At 39.8% G+C, this 20327-nt stretch overlaps 1 protein-coding gene across 1 annotated transcript in view; it reads right to left on the bottom strand.

Annotated features, from left to right (window-relative positions):
- The window catches only part of METAP1 (methionyl aminopeptidase 1), a 74231-nt gene that overhangs the window by 41554 nt on the left and 12350 nt on the right, over nucleotides 1–20327 (bottom strand). The window contains exon 2 of the mRNA XM_006893080.1: nucleotides 5870–5921. Within this exon, the coding sequence (XP_006893142.1) occupies nucleotides 5870–5921 (52 nt within the window). The remainder of the gene's footprint in view (nucleotides 1–5869; nucleotides 5922–20327) is intronic.

The raw sequence follows: 20327 nt of genomic DNA, 5'->3' as shown, positions 1-20327 counted from the left end.
TTTTGGATAATCTTCAGCAGAATCTTGCTTGCATGTGAAATCAACGATATTGTTCTATAGTTTCCACACTCTGTTGGGTTACCTTTCTTTGGAGTGGGAACAAATACAGATTTCTGTTTGCTGCTATAGGACAAGAACAAAACAAAAAACCAAACAAACCAAAACCAGAAACAAAACAACCACCAAACCCTCAAAGCTAAATATATTCTAAGATTTTACACACACACACACACACACACACACACACACACTGAATATGAAGGAGAACAGCTCAAAGAACCTTTCTTAATACTAGACATATTTTCCCTTCAATGTCAATTTATATGAAATCTATTTTAAAATGGAAAGTCTGAACCCTAGTAAAACCTTGGAAACCAAGGGCAAGTATTTCCAAGGAATTTGTGTCTTACTGAAGAACAGGTTCTATGTACCTCTAAAGCAAACTTAATGTAAAACTAAAAGTCCTTAAAAAAAAATCCTTGTTTACTGATGAATGCCTTTCAAGTAAACTTTTCAAAATGCTTTGTAAATGTTAGAATCATCATTTATCTATTCAGAAAGAAGATAACAGGAAGAGGAAGGAGAAAGGCAAGAAAAGGAAGTATCTACTGCAAATTACTAAAAACTCAGTAGAAAAACTAAAAATCTCTTGTTCATGATCACATGTTCTAAATGCCTCCTCCCACGTATACATACAATACATACACACTTGATCTGTGTGTATGTGTGTGTGTGTGTGTGTCTCTCTCTCTCTCTGACACACTACTTATTAAAATGCAATGTCAGGGAGCTCTAGTAGCCTAGAGGCAAGAAGAGGCACTGCAATCCTAGAGGTATGCAGTTCAAATCTACCAGATGCTCTGCTGGAGAAGGAGGGGCTATCTCCTCCTGTACCAGTTAGATCCGATTTGATAGTTGTTGTTGTTGTTATTGTTGTTTGATGCCGTCGAGTCGTAGACAACTCATAGTGACCCTATGAACGAACGGCCTGAGCACTGTCCGTACATAGAGTTTCCTGAGGCAAGCCATTTCAGAAGTGGATGCCGCTCCTGCTTTCAGGCTTGATTTAGTCAGGAAGCTCCAGGCAACACTGTCCACCATGGGTACCCATTACCACGACTGGCACATCACTGTCACAGTCTTTAGCATCACAGCAACCACGAGCTGATTTGATAGTACATAAAAAAAATTAATAATATTAAAAAAAATTTAAAATGCAATGTTGTCCTGAGTATTTCTAGTGGCTCAGTGTTAAGGAGTTGTATTGCTATCAGTTGCTCCATGGGAGAAAGATGGGTGATCTCCCATTCAATAGTAGATTCCAACTTGATAGTACATAATAATAACAACAATGTTGTACTAAATTTACTAAAATACGCTCATCAAGTCTTTTCATACAGAGGAGTTCTCCTATAGTATCTAATGCCAGTTCACTACCTCCTTCTTATCCACCAAGTAAAATCAAAGCACAAAAAAACACTTCCAATGGAAATCCAAACTCTCTGTAAATTTTTACTGAAATTAATAATAAATTTAAATTTAAAAAAAAAATCACAGGAAGAAAAAAAAAGGTAACTAAAAAAAAAAAACCAAAAAACAAGACTTCCTAGGAATTCTAGTCTTCCTAAAAAAATTGACCTATACTCTACCTATACACAGAGTTTTTCCTTATTAATGGCTTATTATGCTTTCAAAACAAATTTTAGACATAAGAGGGGGAAAAAAACTGAACAAAACTTCCTCTTTAAGCAATCTAGGAGCGTTGGTAGTTCTGTGGGTAAAAGCATTTGGCTACTAACCAAAAAAGTTGGCAGTTTGAACCTATCAGTCACTCTACAGGAGGAAGATGAGGCAAATTGCTTTCCTAAAGACTTAGAGCCTTGAGAAACCCCAAGGGCCGCTAGTTCTCCTACATCCCTACAAACTTCATAGGAATTGGAAAGTACAGAATAGCAGTGGGTTGTGTTGGGTTCTATTTAAAATAGGAAATGAAAGAGAGTAGACGCACTCATATAATAAGCTAGAAAAAATCTTAAAAGGCAAATCCAGTTTCATTTTCTCATTTTGCAGATAAGGAACTGAAGAGATCTCATCCACTCAGCAGCATGGGCATGGTGTAAGGATGCCATTCCAACTCTTTCTACACAGTACAGATCAATTTTAGATGAAACGTCTTTAAGGTCCAACTGACAAATATGACCAATCTTTCACATTGTTTGTGAAGAGAATATGTCATTACATATAATACAGGGAAAGAGGAGGAGGCTCTGCTCTATCCTACTGTGAATGTTAATGTCAATCAGAAAACCCCAGCACAACATATGGACTCCATTCACTGCCACTAAGGTCAATCATTATAGAAAAGTTCAAAGTGCAGATAGTGTGTGCCTGTTTCAGCTGTGAACTGTGTCAAGCAATTTTTTCCTGAAGCATGAATCTCATGAACAAGTTTTTATCTGAAAAACAGGCACCAAAAACTAGCTTTCTGTCTTCATGCACTCCTGGGAAAAGGAGAAGGGTGAGGGAGAGGATGTAAAATCTTTCAGCATTTCCTGCAGATCTGCATGGCTACAAGTAGACATCAACAAATAATATAACCCAAAAGCTTTCTAAACTGAAATACAGTATGTTCTTTGCCAATCTCTGGGTAAAATTTGCTTATGGAAATTAAAACTTTAAAAATCATTTCATTTCCATTTTAGGATCAATTTGATCAGTATCTTAAATAGTAAACACATTAACTGACAACTAATAGGTCTGAACTAGACCAGGGTTGAAAACAAATTTTCCTATTTATTGGTGTCTTTTAATAAACTGGGAAACTTAGGACAATATAAACACACACTTGTAAGATGTTTTTCAAGTATGACACTGTAATAAGGGTCTATAAGCTGCAGGCAGAGAGTATTTGAAAGGTACACATAAGCTTATAACTTAGGAAACAATTCTTACTTCTCTTTTAATGTTATGTAAATTTGTCTTCAGTTTCAAATGACTGAATTATCTACTCTCAAACAAATTCTTCCTCTCAATAACCTTGGCTTGCTGCACATATATCTTTTAAATCACTGAGAAAGTTTCTAGCCTTTTCTTAAACTAAACTCACTATGGTGAATGAAGCTGACTCTGACTCACAGAGATCCTATAACACAGGTGAACTGTTATGCGAGTTTTCAAAGCTAAATATATTTATGAAAACAGACTGCAGCATCCTTCTCCAAGAAAGAATGGCTGACAGGTTCAAACCACTGATCTTTCAATAGGGAACATAACCAACCATTGTGCCACCAGGGTTCCTTCCTTGCACTAAAAAGTACAACAAAAAACCAAACCCACTGCCAATCAGTCAATTCTGACATATAATGACCCTCACCCAGGTTCCTGAGGTAGTAAATCTTAGCAGAAACAGGTTGTTCCATAAACACTGCCGCATCTTTCTCCTGTAGTACAGCTAAGGAGGTTTAAACCTTCCTTTTCCACACATTCTTTGAGTTGCTTAAGTGAATTAGAAATCCAACGAATACTGGGAAGGCCAAAAGTCATGGAGTAGAGGGGGACTCCACAGCGTGAGCTTGGCATCCTAAAAAAATGGAAGAAAACTCTAAATCTGAAGCCATAAGATTAAAAAGAAGTGTAGGACGGGCCCCAGGGCTTGCAGCTAACACTCCAAAGTTCTTGCTGTTTTTGTTATGTGCCATCAAGTCACTTGCAACTTACAGAGACGCTATGTACAAGAGCCCTAAATGCTGCTCTATCCTGTGCCAACCTCGCCTTCTCAAACACTCATTTCCACCACCCCAATCACAGAATTGATCCATCTCATTGAGGGTCTTCCTCTGCTGCGCCGTCCCTCCACACTCCCAAACATGATGTCCCTCTCCAAGGACCAATGCCTCCTAGTAACATGCCCAAAGTATGTCAGATGAAACTTCAGAATCCTTGACTCCAAGGAGCATTCCGGCTTCACCCTTTCCAGGGCAACCTGTTTGTTCTCCTAGAAGTACATGGTATATTCAACACTCTTCTCCAGCACCGCAGTTCAAAGGCATCAGTTCTCTATCATCCAACTCTCCAATGCATAGCATGTAACTGTGAAGACTATAACCTGGATTAGTCTCCAGCCTTACATCATTGCTCTTCATTACTCTTGAGAGATCCCTCACAGGTGACTTTCCCAATGCAATTCGTCTCTTGGTTTCCTGGCTGCTGTTAGTAAGAGTGTTGACAGTGGAGCCAAGTAAACTAAAACTTAACTATCTCAATCTCTTCACCATCAATACTGATGCTGCCAATTGGCCCAGTGGTGAGAATCTTTGTTTTCTTGATGCTGAGCTTCAATCCATATTGAAGGCTGCAGTCCCTGACCTTCTGCAGCAAGCGCCTCAGGTCCTCCTCAGTTTCAGCAAGAAGGGTCATGTCATCTGCATAACGCAGGTTGTTGATGACTCTTCCACCAATCCTGATGCCACATTCCTCCTCGTCCAGTCCAGGGTCTAGATGATCTGTTCTAGATACAGACTGAAGGTATGGAGAAATGGTGCAACCACTGTGGAAGGTGGTATGGTGCTTTCTCAAAAAGTTACAAATAGAGATACCATTTGACCCGGCAATTCCACTGGGAATATACCCCAAAGAGACCATAACTGACATCCAAGCAGATATATGCACACCCATGTTTATTGCGGCTTTTTACACAATAGCAAGGAGTTGGAAACAACCTAAGAGCCAATCAACAAACAAATGGATAGGGAAGCTGTGGTACATTCACACATGGAATACTACACTGCATTGAAAAATAAGGAATTCATGCAATATTATTCAAAATGGGTGACTCTGAAGAACATTATGCTGAGTGAAGGAAGTATCTCAGTCACAAAAGGACAAATACTGCATGGTGTCATTGCTGTAAAACAGGAGTCCTGACCTCGGGGTTGGGGAGCGACTGAGAAAGATGGGTTCAATAATGTATACTGCCCTGAAACAGATGAGGGAGAAAACTGTTTAAAAGGGATATGTGATTACATATTTTTGAAATGACAGGAGTCCAGAGTGAAGGCTGCATAGTGGAGTGGACCTGGAGGGAAGGGATTGTACAACAATGAAAGAATTTTTCTTTTACTTTTCCAAGAGGGTAGTATATGAGGGGGGAGCGTTGAGAGGGGAGAAAAGTGCAACAATGAATGAATGGAAAAAGAAAGAATAGAAAGCCCATGACAATTTTCAGGTAACTGAGATGGTCTGTCTTAAGTGAGTCATATAAATAATATGAATCAGCAGTAATGAATAGCAAGAGAAGTAAAGACTATATGAATCCAATATTCAATGTGGGTGACAGCAACAAGTCAAAAGACTGACTTTGTGATGTCTCATAAAAAATTCAAAAAAGAAAATAAAACATTAAAGAGTGGGTGATGTTACATCAATAAAACTACAAAATGATGTAATTATGAAAGGTAATCTAAATTCAAATTAAGTAAAAATAAAAGGATGGATAATTAAATAAATAATTAAATCAATCACTCAATCAATCCAGACAGCCAGCCAGAGAGCCCATGTGTCCCTGGCCTGCAGCATGCAAACAGTTCAAGCAAAGTAAAGAGGGAGCTAAAAGATTAAGGCATTGTTAGATACTGCACAAGCATGATGCACATAATATAGCAACGTTTTTCATATCAAATATGGAGTAGAAAATTAACAAGAACATTATTCAGCTCATTTTATTTACATGTTTGAGCATCATAAGAAAACGAAGTATCACAATCTTAGCTTTCAAAATATATTCAAACTGATACTTTCAAGACTGGTTCAACTATTATTCACGAAATTCTTGTCTTACTCAGTTTTAAGCCAAATAATGATTCTTACTTACTTGCTTTCTTGTGCAGTAACTTGTGAGTAGCCCAGCTTCCTTTAAAACATTCCTAAAACACAAACATAAAAATTAGTTCCTCACTAGAAATACTTTACAGTATGTTGTTTAAAGGAAAGAACATAAAACTTTATTTGCAAAAAGCAAAGCCTGAGACTTCATTCACTCTAATTTAGAAAAGCTTACAAAATGACCACTGTAGTATTAAAAAATTCACTTCAGAAATACTCAATTTTATTTCAGGTAAACAAGAAATTACCAACACAATAAATTGTTCTTATAGTCATAATACAATTTTATGTCACTGAAATTAGCCGATAAATCACTCTTACAGTTGGAGGTAGTCCTGGTCTAGTACGTAAGGAGCTGCACCAGCTGCTCCTCAGGAAAGACAATCTCCTCCCGTGAGATTTACAGCCTCTGAAAACCTACTAGAAGGCCAACTATACCTACACATAGTAGTAGATTACATCTATAATCTAATAGATTGCCTGTCTACATTATCTTTCTGAACAGTTAACATATTACTATATTCTGACAACAAACTTCAAAGTTTATCACTATATTCCCAGAGACACAGTGCCAACCACATGGAAGAAGTCCTTGTAAATATTTGTTGACTGACTGGGTTTTCAAGACTGATATTTCAGAAGCACAGTACTGGGGGCTTGTCTTCCAAAGTGCCTCTAAGTCTAAACTGCCAGCTATTAGTAACTGAACGTGTATGTAACTGAGGACTGACAGCACAGTGTTAGATGTTAACCACTATAATCAAAAAGTTAATGGTTCAAGCCCATCAACTGCCTTACAAAGAAAGTCTGCTTCCATAAATTCTGCTTTCCAGTGTCCAATAGGGTCACCATGAGTTGGAACTGATTCGACAACAGAGTTTGGTTTTCTGGGTTAAGAGACTCCTTAATTCTTGCATACCCATGTTATTGTGGCTTTGTTCACAATAGCAAAGAGCTGGAAACAACCCAAGTACCCATCAACAAATGAATGGATAAGGAAACTGTGTTATATTCACACAATGGAATACTATGCAACATTGAAAAACAAGGAACTCATGAAATATTATGCAAAATGGATGACCCTGGAGGACATTATGCTGAGTGAAATATCTGTCACAAAAGGACAAATATTTCATAGGGCCCACTGTTGTAAAACAGGACTGTCATTAGGTTTGAGGGAAGACAGAAAAGGAAGGGAAGAATGATGTATATATATTGCATTGCAATAGATGAGGGAGAGAATTGTTTAAAAGGACGTATGAATGGGTATTCTTATCATTACAGAAGTCCAGAGTAAAGGCTGCATAGAGAAGTGAACTTGGGGGAGGAACTGCATAACAATGAAAGAGTTTTTCTTCTTTTCAAGAAGAGTGGTTCGGGGGGCAGGCGGTGGACAGGGAGAAAAGTGCAACAATGAATGACTAGAAACACTAAGTCTCTGTAAACTTCCATTAAAATTAATTTAAAAAAGAGGAGAAAAGGAGAGAGAGAGTACAAGTTTTTTCGGATGTTTTGAAACCGGAAAAATATTATTTTCCTCTACCAAAATAATATGTGAAAAGTACAGATGGAATTAAAGTTATACAACTTCAAAAAAAAGAGAGAGAGAGTCTCTTTAATTCTGAAATATGGAATTTTGGTGGTGTAACCCAGAAAGCTGTACTGCTAACCGGCAGTCTGTGCCTCTCTGACAGAGCTAATCTACTACTGGCAGTAGCTAATTTCTACTGGCAGTTCCAAGGAAGAAGATGGACAATCTCCTTTTGTTTTATATACAGCCTCCCTAAAACCTGGTGGAGGGTTGGCTATTACGAGTCAGTTCTGACTCCTCAGCAATGAGCACAATCTGATCTAGCTCCAGATGGGCTTGAAGTTTTGAGTTGCAATGAGACTTTTGTTCTGGCTTTGTGGGGTTTTCCCCATCAACCTGACAGAGATCTTATTTATCCTCTCATTTTCTTGACTTTCCTTCAAAGAGTTGAAAATTGTCCACTAAATTAAAAATACTAAGAAAAGTCATAAATTTCAAATGTTTTCTTTATTGTATTATTTTGAAGCTCCGTCAAACATACTTTGAGCACATGGCCAGGAGGGACTGGTCCTTTGAGAAGGACATCATGCTCCTCGGAAGGGTGGAGGGACAACACAGGAGAAGACGACCCTGGGTGAGACATTAATACAGTACCTGGGGCAATGGAGGTAGGTGTATCAGAGAGCTGTTGTATGGTCTTTTGCAATCACTTGCTATGCACCAGGGAGCTGGACAATGACTAGGGATGATAGAAGGAGAATTGATACCTTTGAGCTGTGGTGCTGGAGACGAGTATTGAATATACTATTGACTGCTAGGAGAGTGATAAACCAGGCTGCTCCTCAGAGCCAAGGATTCTGAAGCTTCGTCTGACATACTTTGGACATGTTGTAAGGAGGGACAGGTCCTTGGAGAAGGACATCATGCTTGGGAGGGTGGAGGGACAGTGCAGAAGGGGAAGGCCCTCTATGAAATGGACTGATTCAGTGACTGCTGTAATGAGTAAGTGTGTCAGAGACAGTGAGATTGGCACAGGACAGAGCAGGGGTTAGGGCTGTTTTACATAGAGTCCCTAAGAGTCGCAAGTGACTCAACGGCACATAACAACACAATACACAGACACAGAAGGTAGATAAGACTACAAAATAAAGAATGAAGGGGGGGAACTACCAACAATTCCGAGCACTATGGTGGTTCTGCTGCTTTTTATCATTAATACTCAAGTTGCTTTCATTATAGCTTCCACATGGACCTCTAAAGGGTGCCCTCCTTCTCTAGGTAGAACATAAGACAACTTTACCATCTCCAATACAACTGGCCCCACTGCCAAAGTCACTGTGTCAATGCATCTTGTTGAGGATCTTCCTCTCTTGTGGGAAGGATCTTCTACCTTGTCAAGTATGAATTCCTTCTTCAAGGATTGGCTCCCCCTGACAACAGTCCCAAAGTATGGAAGAAGAGCTTCAAAAGCCTTACCTCCAAGGATCAATCTGGTTTTACCCTCTCCGGTAGAGAACCATCTGTTCCCTTGACAGTCCATGGGATGTTTGATACTCTTCTCTGACACAACTCAAAGTTATCAGTTCTACTTCTGCCTTCCATAGTTACTGTCCAACTACCAGATGCACAGGAAACAATTGAGAAGAAGCTTTGTCTTTAGACATAATTGCTCTTTATCACTCTGGAGAGATACTCAATAGCAGATTTTCCCAATGCAACTCTTTTGATTTCCTGACTGTTGGTGTCAAAAACGTGATGACTTTAACATCAATCCTTTCTCCATCTATTATGATGCTGACTATTGATCCAGTGGTGAAGATTTTTGTTTTCTTGATGTTGGGATACAACTCATATTGAAAGCTGTAGTCCTTAATCTTCTACAACAAGCACCGCAAGTTCTCAATTTCAGTGAGTAAAGTAGTGTTATCTGCTTAATGCTAAGCTGTTGAGTCTTTGTAAAGTCCAGCTTCTTGAATGATCTATTCAGTATATAGATTGAAAAGGTATGGGAAAAGGTTATATCCCTGACACACTCCTTTCCTGATTTTGAACCACGCACTGTTCCCTTGCTCTGTTCAGATGACAGTTCCTTGATTAGATATAAGTTTTACATGAGCACATCAAGTATTCTGGAATTCCCATTTTTCCTCAATGTTAGCCATAATTTGTTATGATCCACATAGTCAAATGCCTCTGCATAGTGGATGAAACCTAAGTAGACATCCTTCTTGTTACTCTCTGCTTTCAGTCAAGATTCAGCTGACACCAACAGTGATATTTCTAACCCCATGGTCTCTTATAAATCTGGCTTGTATTTCTGGTAATTCTCTGCCAGTTTACTAGATGTTCTAGTCTAGATACAGATCTTGTTCTAGGTGTTCTCAGATAATCTTCAAGATTTTGCTTGTATGTAATATTTATGATTTTGTTCAATAATTTCCACTTTCTGTTAAATCACCTTTCTTGGGGATGGCATAAATATGGATCTCTTCCAGTCAGCTGGCCAGATATCTGACCTCCACATTACCTGGCACAACCTTGTGAGCATGTCCATGGTTGCATGTCTGCTGAAATGTGTCAATTAGTATTCCATCAATTCCTTGGGCTTTATTTATTTTTACAATGCCATCTTCTTTTATCACCACTGGTTCTTGATCATATGGTACTTAATAAAATGGTTTTGTGTTAGTCAATTCTTTCTGGTACAGTGACTCCATGTATTCCTTCCATCTTTTGTTGATTCCTTTATCATTTAAGATTTTGCTCACTGCATCTTTCAGTAACCCAACTTGAGCCTTAAATCTGTTCTTCAGTTCCCTCAGTTTGAGAAATGCTGAGTGAGTTCGGCTCTTTAAACTTTCTGGCTGCAGCTCTTTTTATTTAACAGTAAATACAATCTTTGAACCTAGACAGCTTCTCAATTAACAGCAAGATAAAGTCCCTATGGGAGGAATCTCAAGCCCTGAAGGATGTGCACAGCACATTATCTGCTTCCTCCTCCTCCCTGGCAGTAAGAGAGTTATATTTGCTCGATATTTATTTAGCATACTATAAATTTAAACATTAAAATATGAAAAACTAAAGAATTATTTTTTTAAAAAAACCTTATGAAATTGTTTAAATACATGCCTTCTCATCATAGAACCTGAGATACAGATGTTGTTGTTGTTATGTGCCGTCGAGTCGTTTGCGATTCATAGCGACCCTATGTACAACAGCCCTAAACCCTGCTCTATCCTGTGCCAACCGTATTGCCTCTGACACACCCATCCTGATTACCCCAGTCACTGAATCAATCCATCTCAGAGAGGGTCTTCCCCTCCTGCGCTGTCTCTCTACCCTCCCAAGCATGATGTCCCTCTCCAAGGACCCGTCCCTCCTGGCAACATGTCCAAAGTATGTCAGACGAAAGCCCCAGAATCCTTGCCTCCAAGGAGCAGCTTGGTTTAACCCTCTCTAGGATAAATCTGTTTGTTTTCTTGGCAGTCCATGGTACATTCAATACTCTTCTCCAGCACCACATCTCAAAGGCGTCAATTCTCCTTCTATCCTCCCTGGTCATTGTCCAAATCTCTGATGCATAACAAGTGATTGCAAAAACCATGGCCTGGGTCAGGCGCACCTTAGTCTCCAGAGAGACACTGTTGCTCTTGAGTACTTTAGAGAGGTCCCTAACAGCAGACTTTTCAATCGCAATATGTTTTTTGATTTCCTGGCTGCTGGTGCCAAAGAGTGTTGACCGTGGAGCCGAGCAGACTAAAGCTGTGAACAATCTCAATCTCTTCGCCATCCATCCTGATGCTACCGATTGGTCCAGTGGTGAGAATCGTTGTCTTCTTGACATTGAGCCTCAGTCTATACTGAAGGCTGCAGTCCTTGACCCTCTGTAGCAAGTGCATGAGGTCCTCCTCAGTTTCAGCGAGCAGGGTTGTGTCATCTGCATAACGCAGATTGTTAATAGATCTTCCAGCAATCCTAACGCCACGCTTCTCCTCATAGAGTCCAGCCTCTTGGATAATCTGCTCTGCATACAGGTTGAAAAGGTATGGAGATAGGATACATCCCTGGCGCATACCCTTCCCAATTTTGAACCATGCAGTGTTGCCCTGCTCTGTTCTGACGACAGCCTATTGGTCCAAGTATAGGTTTCTCATTAGCAAGATTAAATGTTCTGGGATTCCCATTCTTCTCAGAGTCAGCCACAGTTTGTTATGATCCACACAGTCAAGTGCCTTTGCATAATCAATGAAACACAGATAGACATTCTTCTGGTATTCTCTGCTTTCAGCTAAGATCCATCTGACATCAGCTACAATATCCCTAGTACCACGACCCCTTCTAAACCTAGCCTGGACTTCTGGCAGTTCTCTGCTGATGTACTCTTTCAGTCATTTTTGGATAATCTTCAGTAGAATCTTGCTTGCATGTGAAATCAATGATATTGTTCTGTAGTTTCCACACTCAGTTGGGTCACCCTTCTTTGGGATGGGAACAAATACAGATCTCTTCCAGTCAGTTGGCCAAGTGGTTGTTCTCCAGATTTCTTGGCACAACTTGGTGAGCACACCCAGGGCAGCACCTGTTAGCTGAAATGAGCTTTTGCCTTTTTTTTTTTAAGTGGTCAACTGTCATACTCCTTTCAAGGTTTGGATCAGGTTTCAAATTTTATCAATAATTCTGAGAGTTCTTTGAATGTATTTTTGGTGTTACTTCCTCTGGAACATCTTTTCCTCTCAATCAAGTTTCTCATTTATGTTGGTAAGTTCACTGCTACAAAGTTTTTGTGGCTATATATCCAGAGTCATCAAATTGCATTGGGAAAATCAGCTGTCAGGGATCTCTCCAGAGTACTTACTGAAAAGCAACAGTGTCCGTCTGAGACTAAGGTGTGCCTGATCCAAGCCACAGTCTTTGCAACTGCTTGCTATGTGTTAGTGAGCTGGACAATGACTAGGGATTACAGAAAGATAATTTAATGCCTTTGAGCTGTGGTGCTGGTGAACAGTGTTGAATATACCATAGACTGTCAGCAGAACAAACAGGTTTGTCCTGGAGAGCATGAAACCAGGCTGTTCCTCTGAAGCACAGATTCTGAGGCTCTGTGTGACATCCTTTGGACATGTTGCAAGGAGGGACCAGTCTGTGGAGAGGGACATCATGCTTAGAAGGTGAAGGGACAGAGAAAGAGAGGAAGACCCTTGATGAGATGGATTGATTCAGTGATTGGGGTAATGAGGGTAGGTGTGTCAGAACAGTAAAATTGGCACAGATAGAGCAGGTTTCAAGACTATTGTACATGGGGGTCACTATGAGTCAAGCAACTCAAGGATTCATAACACCAACAACATATCTAGTCTAAATAGTTGATAATGTAAATTCCATTTACAGTTAATTCAAATTTCACTTCCAGCATTATCACCTATTGCTTCTCTGCTGTACTTGCCTTTGTTGGCTAATTCCCTTTTTAGATTAACCACATTTGTGTGGTGTAGTGTTTTGGGATTTTTTAATTTATTTGTTTGTTTGTTTTGCTTACATGGGTTTAGTGCGAGGAGACAAAAAAGTAACACTATACAATGTTCCAAATCCACTGCTCCTTGAGAGAAAAGTCCTGCTTCTGTAAAGAAATTCTGCCTTGAAAGTCCTCAAGAGCTGTTCTATGCTGCCTTGTAAGATCACTATGAGTTGGATTCAGTCAAAAGCAGTGGGGTTTTGGTGTGAGTAAATTACTCAACACCCCTTTTCACTCTCACAGAAGCTGATAATTTCCTTAAGTAAAAGAGCAACTCTATCCCAAATCACTCCTTCAAATAACATAAGAAACTTAAATGCTAATTTAAATAGAGGGAAAACAACAACAAAAAGAAAACATACATGAGGAAAAGCAAAAGCAGCAATGTTACAAGAAACAAGTGTTTTCACCTACACCATTTTTAATAATGATAAAAGCAGCACTGCCTACAAATTAGTAAAATGTAGTATCAACATAGAAACTCCTTATGAACCAACTATTTCACTACTAAGGAATATATCCCAAGAAAATTAGAACTGAGAAACAGGGATTTGTTCAACAATGCTCATAGCAGCGTTATTCACCATGGCAAGAACATGGAAACAGCCCAAATGTCCAACCACAACTAAATGGATTGAGAAAATGCAGTTCACACAATGGAACACTAGCAGCACATAGGAGCAACAATTTTGAAAAATACTGCACAATTTTGGAGAGACCGGAGAGCGTTATGCTGAGTAAACTCAGTCGCATAAGGACAAATATTGTGTAAAACGATTATTATAAAAATACAAGGATAAGTAGTAAAACATGTATGGGAACCCAAGGGTGTAAGGGGTGAAAGCCAAGGGGTGAGGATGTGTAGGGGCAAAACCACGGGGTTGCACAGTGTGGTGTGTGGAGGAAGGGGGAGGGAAGAAAATGGGAAGGATCCGAGTGAAAAGACAGGGTAATGATGGGTAAGATCCATTGGTGATTAATTTTATAAAACATAATGGAGAGAGTGATGGTATGAAACACAATTATGAATGAAGAATAGTGTGAAACACGGTGTATATGAAGTCTATAAACAAATCAGTATTTTTTTTGAAAGACTGAGCAGATCTGGTAGTTTGAATCTACGTGCTGCAGTGAGGGAGAAAGATAGGCACTCTCCTCCCATAAAGAATGACAGCCTCAGAAACTCACTGGAGGGTTTCCATGAACTGAAAGCAACTCAAAGGCAATGAGTGGCAAATTAACAGGAGAAACGCATAATTAGTTTGGGAGTAGGTTCAACTCAAACATCCATAATTTTTTTTCTAAAACATAATGCACTGCAATCCCAAAGACAAGCAGTTTGACTTCATCAGTGGCTCTCTGGGAGAAAGTTGGGCAATCTCCTCCCATGTGATCAACTGCCTCTGAAAACTCAAATGGTCAGCTATGAGTCAGTTCTGACTGACAGTACACAACAACAACATTCACAATCTTAAAACTAAGTTTAGAGTTGTGGCTAAAATCACTGGCTTTGGAGGCTGCACTCCTTAACCCTCTGCAGCAGGCGCTTCAGGTCCTCCTCAGTTTCAGCAAGCCAGATTGCGTCATCTGCATAGCGCAGATTGCTGATGGATCTTCCACCAATCCTGACACCGCACTTCTCCTCATAGAGCCCAGCCTCCCAGATAATCTGTTCTGCATACAGGTTGAAAATGTATGGAGACAGGACACATCCCTAGCTTACACCCTTCCCGATTTTGAACCCTGCAGCGTTTCCTTGCTTTATTCTGACGACTGCCTCTTGGTCCAAGTATAGGTTTCCCATTAGCACGATCAAGTGTTCTGGGATTCCCATTCTTCTCGGAGTCAGCCACAGTTTGTTATGATCCACACAGTCAAAGGCTTTTGCATAATCAATGAAGCTTACATTCTTCTGGTATTCTCTGCTTTCAGCTAAGATCCATTTAACATTAGCTATAATATCCGTAGTACCACGACCTCTTCTAAACCCAGCCTGGACTTCTGGTAGTTCTCTGCTGATGTACTATTCCAGTCGTTTTTGGATAATCTTAAGTAGAATCTTACTTGCAAGTGAAATCAATGAGATTGTTCTATAGTTTCCACACTCTGTGGGGTGACCCTTCTTTGGGATGGGAACAAATAATAGATCTATTCCAGTCAGCTAGCCAAGTGGTTGTTCTCCAAATTTCTTGGCACAACTTGTCATCCAGGGCAGCATCTGTTAGCTGAAATATGTCAATTGGTATACCATCTATTCCTGGGGTCTTATTTTTTGCTATTTCCTTCAAAGCAGCTGAACTTCTTCCTTCATCACCATAGGCTCTAGCTCATATGTTGTTTCATTAAATTCTTCAGTGTCTGCTGCCAATTCCTTTCGATACAGTGACTCAGTATATTCTTTCCATCTTCTTTTAATACTTCCTGGATAATTTAATATTCTGCCTAAAACATCCTTGATTATAGCAACTTGAGGTTTGAATTTGTTCTTCAGTTCCTTGAGCTTAAGAAATGCTGAACAAGTTCATATGGTACTTCCTGAAATTTTTACATGTCAGTGGATTCTTTTTGGTACAGCATTTCTGTATATTTCTTCCATCTTTTTTTGATGCTTCCTAGATCACTCAAGTTTTGTCCATAGCATCTCTTAGGATTGCAACTCCAGGTTGGAATTTGGTTTTCAATTCCTTCAGCCTGAGAAATGCTGAGCAAGTTCTTCCCTTTTTATTCTCTGACTCTAGCTCTTTGAACATTCTGTTGCAATATTTAGCTTTATCTTCTCAAGCTGCCCTTTGAAATCTGTTCAGCTCTTATATTTCAACATCTCTTCATTTTTGTTTTGGCTTCTCAACATTCTAAATCACAGTCTTTTCTGACATCCATTTTGGGTTTTTTTTTCTTCTTTTTCTTTGTAATGATCTTTTGCTCTCATCATGATATTCTTGAGCAGTTTCTCTGGTGTTAGTCACGGGTATTCGATGACTCAAACCTGTTCTTGAAATGATTCTTATTGCCTCTGAAAACCCACTGGAGGGTCAGCTATGAGCCCATTCCAACTTAATGGTACGTAACAACAACAGAGAGCTCTGATGGCCAAAGAGGTGTTAAATCAAAGGCTTATGGCTCAAATTTCACCAGCTGCTCTTTGGGATAAAGATGGGTAATCTCTTCCTGTATGATTTACACTCTATGAAACCTCGATGGAGGGTCAGCTACGGTTCAGTTCTTACTCAACAGCAGTGAGTTTGAGTGTTTTAAATTAAGTACTAGGAACCTCTGTTAGTGTAATCTCTAGAGTGTTGAGCTCCTGATGCTCTGATGCCCTATCTCTGGCAGTTCACATCCACCAGAGGCTCCACAGGATAAAGACAAGGAAATCCCACTTTCCATTTACAGCCTCAGGAACTGAATGGAGGGTTAGCCGACTCAGTTCTGACTTGATGGCAGTGAGCTGGAACTTCAAGAGTCAAGAAGGTATGCTGCAATCCCAAAAGAACATGGTTCAAGTCCACCAGCTGCTCTGTGGGAGAAAGATGGGCCATTTCTTCCTAAGCAATTAACCATCTCTGAAAACCTGCTGGAGGGTTAGCTATGAGTTGGTTCTGACTTGATGGTGCACAAAAACAATAACATGGCATTGATGCTAATTATCGAGGCAGTGAGCTGATTTCTGACCTTTAGGAATAAAAAAGGTAAAGAGCCTTTAGAGAATTTGACAGGCTATAATTTTACAAATCAAATGTAAAACTAATGCACAAAATTGCCTAACAATTTGTGTGAATGACCATCTTTGTGTGCATGTATAATCTTGCAAGACCCACTTAACACAGTGATGAATTTGTAGTACAAATGAAAATGTAATTTTCTTACAGTTGTAAAATAAAGTTGCTTTGATAGGAGAATTGTATTAATGTGTGAAATGAAATGTTAAAAATCCCAAAAGTTCACCTAAAATATTCACACACACACACACACACACACGCGCACACACACACGCACACACACAAAATCAGGAGTCTCATAGAAGCCAGTTGAGTATTTGCTACAAGGCAATTAATGTGTCATTCACTCTGTCAAGTTAATTAAACTACTAATCTGTATTTAGTCCCAGGCTAAAAGTACCTCTTTCTTCACCTTGAAAGTTTTTCTGGGAAACTTTACAAAAATGGTCTTAGCAGAGACAGAGTGACTTGAAGACATACACAAATGTAATATTAATAGAAAAATAAAAATAAAATGAAGAATTTTTTTTAAAAGTCATAGTCTTACATTTATCTCCTAATTTTAAAATCTTTTGAACTCAAATAGGAATTAAGATAATACATTTCCATGGTCAATTCCAATCCATAGCACAATGACCCTAAAGGAAAGAATAAAATCACCCCATAGGGTTACCCCAGTCAAGTCACTGAAACAATAATCAGTAATAGAAAATAAGTGCAGCTTAAATTAAAACTAAATACTTTAACTGAAAGTGTATGAGACTCAACAATTCAGCACACTATAATTCCATAAACTAAAAGATGATGGGAAAGTCTGTTAGGGACCTCTCTAAAGTATTCAAGAGCAACGGTGTCTCTCTGGAGACTAAGGTCCGCCTGATACAGGCCATAGTCTTTGCAATCACTTGTTATGCATCAGAGAGTTGGACAATGACTAGGGAGGACAGAAGAAGAACTGATGCCTTTGAGCTGTGGTGCTGGAGAAGAGTATTGAAGGTACCATGGACTGCCAAGAAAACAAACAGATTCATCCTGGAGAGGGTTAAACCAAGCGACTCCTTGGAGGCAAGGATTCTGGGGCTTCATCTGACATACTTTGGGCATGTTGCAAGGAGGGACAGGTCCTTGGAGAGGGACATCATGCTTGGGAGGGTGGAGGGACAGCGCAGGAGGGGAAGACCCTCTATGAAGTGGACTGATTCAGTGACTGGGGTAATCGGGATGGGTGTGTCAGAGGCAGTGAGATTGGCACAGGATAGAACAGGGTTTAGGGCTGTTGTACATAGGGTCGCTATGAGTCGCAAATGACTAGACAGCACATAACAACAACAGCAAAAGATGATAGTGCATGGTAGGATAAAATTTCATGACGAATAAATAATATTGTTAAAAGATGACTTTAAATTAAACACTTCAGAGAGCTGTACAATGACTAAGGATGACAGAAGAATAATCAATGCCTTTGAGTTGTGGTGCTGGGGGAAGAGTCTTGAGCATACATACCATGGACTGCCAAGAAAACAAATGTCTGTCTTAGAGAGGGTGAAACCAAGTTTCTCTTTGGAGACTAGAATTTTGAAGCTCTGCTCACATACTTAGTGAATGTGGGCAGGAGAGATCAGTCCTTGGAGAGGGACATCATGCTTGCAAGGGTGGAGGGACAACACAGGAGAAAAAGACCCCAGATGAGATGGATTGATATAGTAACTGGGGCAATGAGGGCTGGTGTGTCAGAATTAGTGAGACTGGCTCAGGACAGGGCAGGATTCAGAGCTACTGTACATAATAGGGTCGCTATGTGTCACAAGCAACTCTATGGCACATAGCAACAATGACAACAACAACCCTAAGAGTTTCTAAGACTATGGAAGCAGACTGAAACATCTTCCTCATACTGAGTGATTAAGTTTGAGTCTCTTTAATCTTTCAGTTAGCAGCCAAGCAATGAATTCTCTTTGCTAATTATATTGGGAACCATTATCTCAACATCAAGAAAACAAGAATCCTCACCAATGGACTCATGGGCAACATCATGATGGATGGGAAAAGGATTGAGACTGTAAATGACTCCTATCTTACTTAGATCCATAATCAATACACTTGTTAGCAGCAGTCAGGAGACGCACTGCACATGGCAAGTCTATAATTAGGTACCTCTCCAAATCATTGAGGAGTATGATATTAGTTTGAGGACTAAAGGGAGTCTGATTCAGGCTATGGTCTTTTCAGTCATTTGCTATGCACTGAGAGCCGGACAATGACTAAGGATGACAGAAGACTTGATGTCTTTGAATTGTGTTACTGGAAAAGAATGCTGAACATCCCATGGACTGCCAGAAGAACAAAAATAAGTCTTGGAGAAGGTGCAGCAGCCAGAGTACTCCCTGGAGGCAGGGATGACAAAGCTTCATCTCACATACTTTGGGAAAAAGTATTGCTAGGAGAAGTTATTCTTTGGAGAGGGACATCATGCTTGGGAAGGTGGAGCACCAGTGAAACAGAGGAAGATCCTCATCTAAGAGGGTTGTGACTATATTTGGAATCACTATATTGTTTAAAGGAAGCTCTGGTGACTTAGGGGCAAGGAGTTATGCTGTCAACCCAAAGGCACATGGCTTGAATTCACTCAGTAGGAGGAAGATGTTGCAGTCTGCTTCCGTAAGGATCATAGTCTTGGAAACTTAGGGTTGTTGTTGTCACTGCTGCTATGTGCCATGGAGTTGCCTGCAACCCATAGCGGCCCTATGTACAGCAGCTCTGAATCCTGCCCTGTCCTGAGCCAGTCTCACTAATTCCGACATCCCAACCCCCATTGCCCCAGTTACTAAACTGATCCATCTCATCTGGGGTCTTTTTCTCCTGCACTTCTTCTACCCTTCCAAGCAAGGAAGAGGAGGAGCAATTTTCCATGTGCTTTACTACGTCTGAAAATCCACTGAGGGTCAGCTTTGGGTCAGTTCCATTTGTTGTGTGGGACATCACCACCACAACAACATATTGTAAAAATCTAGTATCATAAAGAGATGGGAAAGATAAACAAAACAGATATGTAATCCCAAAGATTTTCCTAGGTAATATTAATTTTTTAAAAATATAAGCATAAAAATATGTAAGTATCTCTCATCATATGCTAGGAAATTACAAAGGATGACGTCAAAGGTAAAAAACCGCTAAGACTGGCCTCAAGCAGAATTCTAGTTATTCTTAGCTATAAGCAAATCTACAAAAGACTTGATGTTTCCATCAACAGAGCTCGTATTAATTATGCTAATGCTAACACTTATTGAGAGCAATTATTTCTTTACTATAAACACTATCAAGATATTAAGGAGCTGAACAGAAGATTCCAGAGGGCAGTGTGAGAAGACAAAGAAAAGTATGACAATGAAATGTACAAGAAGCTAGAGTCAGAAAATCAAAAATGCTAAACTTGCTCAGCATTTAACCTGAAAGAACTGAAAAACAAATTCAAACCTCAAGGTGTAATACTTAAGGATGCTTTGGGCAGAATATTAAATGATCCAAGGGGAGCTCTGGTGGCCTAGTGGCATGGAGCTGCAACTACAATCCCAGAGGCGCACGGTTCGAATCCACCAGATGTTCTGCTGGGGAAGGAGGGGCAATCTCCTCTTGTACGAGTCAGATCTGATTTGACGGTACACTCACACAAAAAATTAAAAAAAAA

Source organism: Elephantulus edwardii, unplaced genomic scaffold, assembly GCF_000299155.1.
Source record: "Elephantulus edwardii isolate Elephantulus edwardi_28Jun2011 unplaced genomic scaffold, EleEdw1.0 scaffold00122, whole genome shotgun sequence".
Classification (NCBI taxonomy): Eukaryota; Metazoa; Chordata; class Mammalia; order Macroscelidea; family Macroscelididae; genus Elephantulus; species Elephantulus edwardii.
Note: the sequence above shows the minus strand (reverse complement) of the source record. Positions and strands in the feature narration are given on the sequence as shown.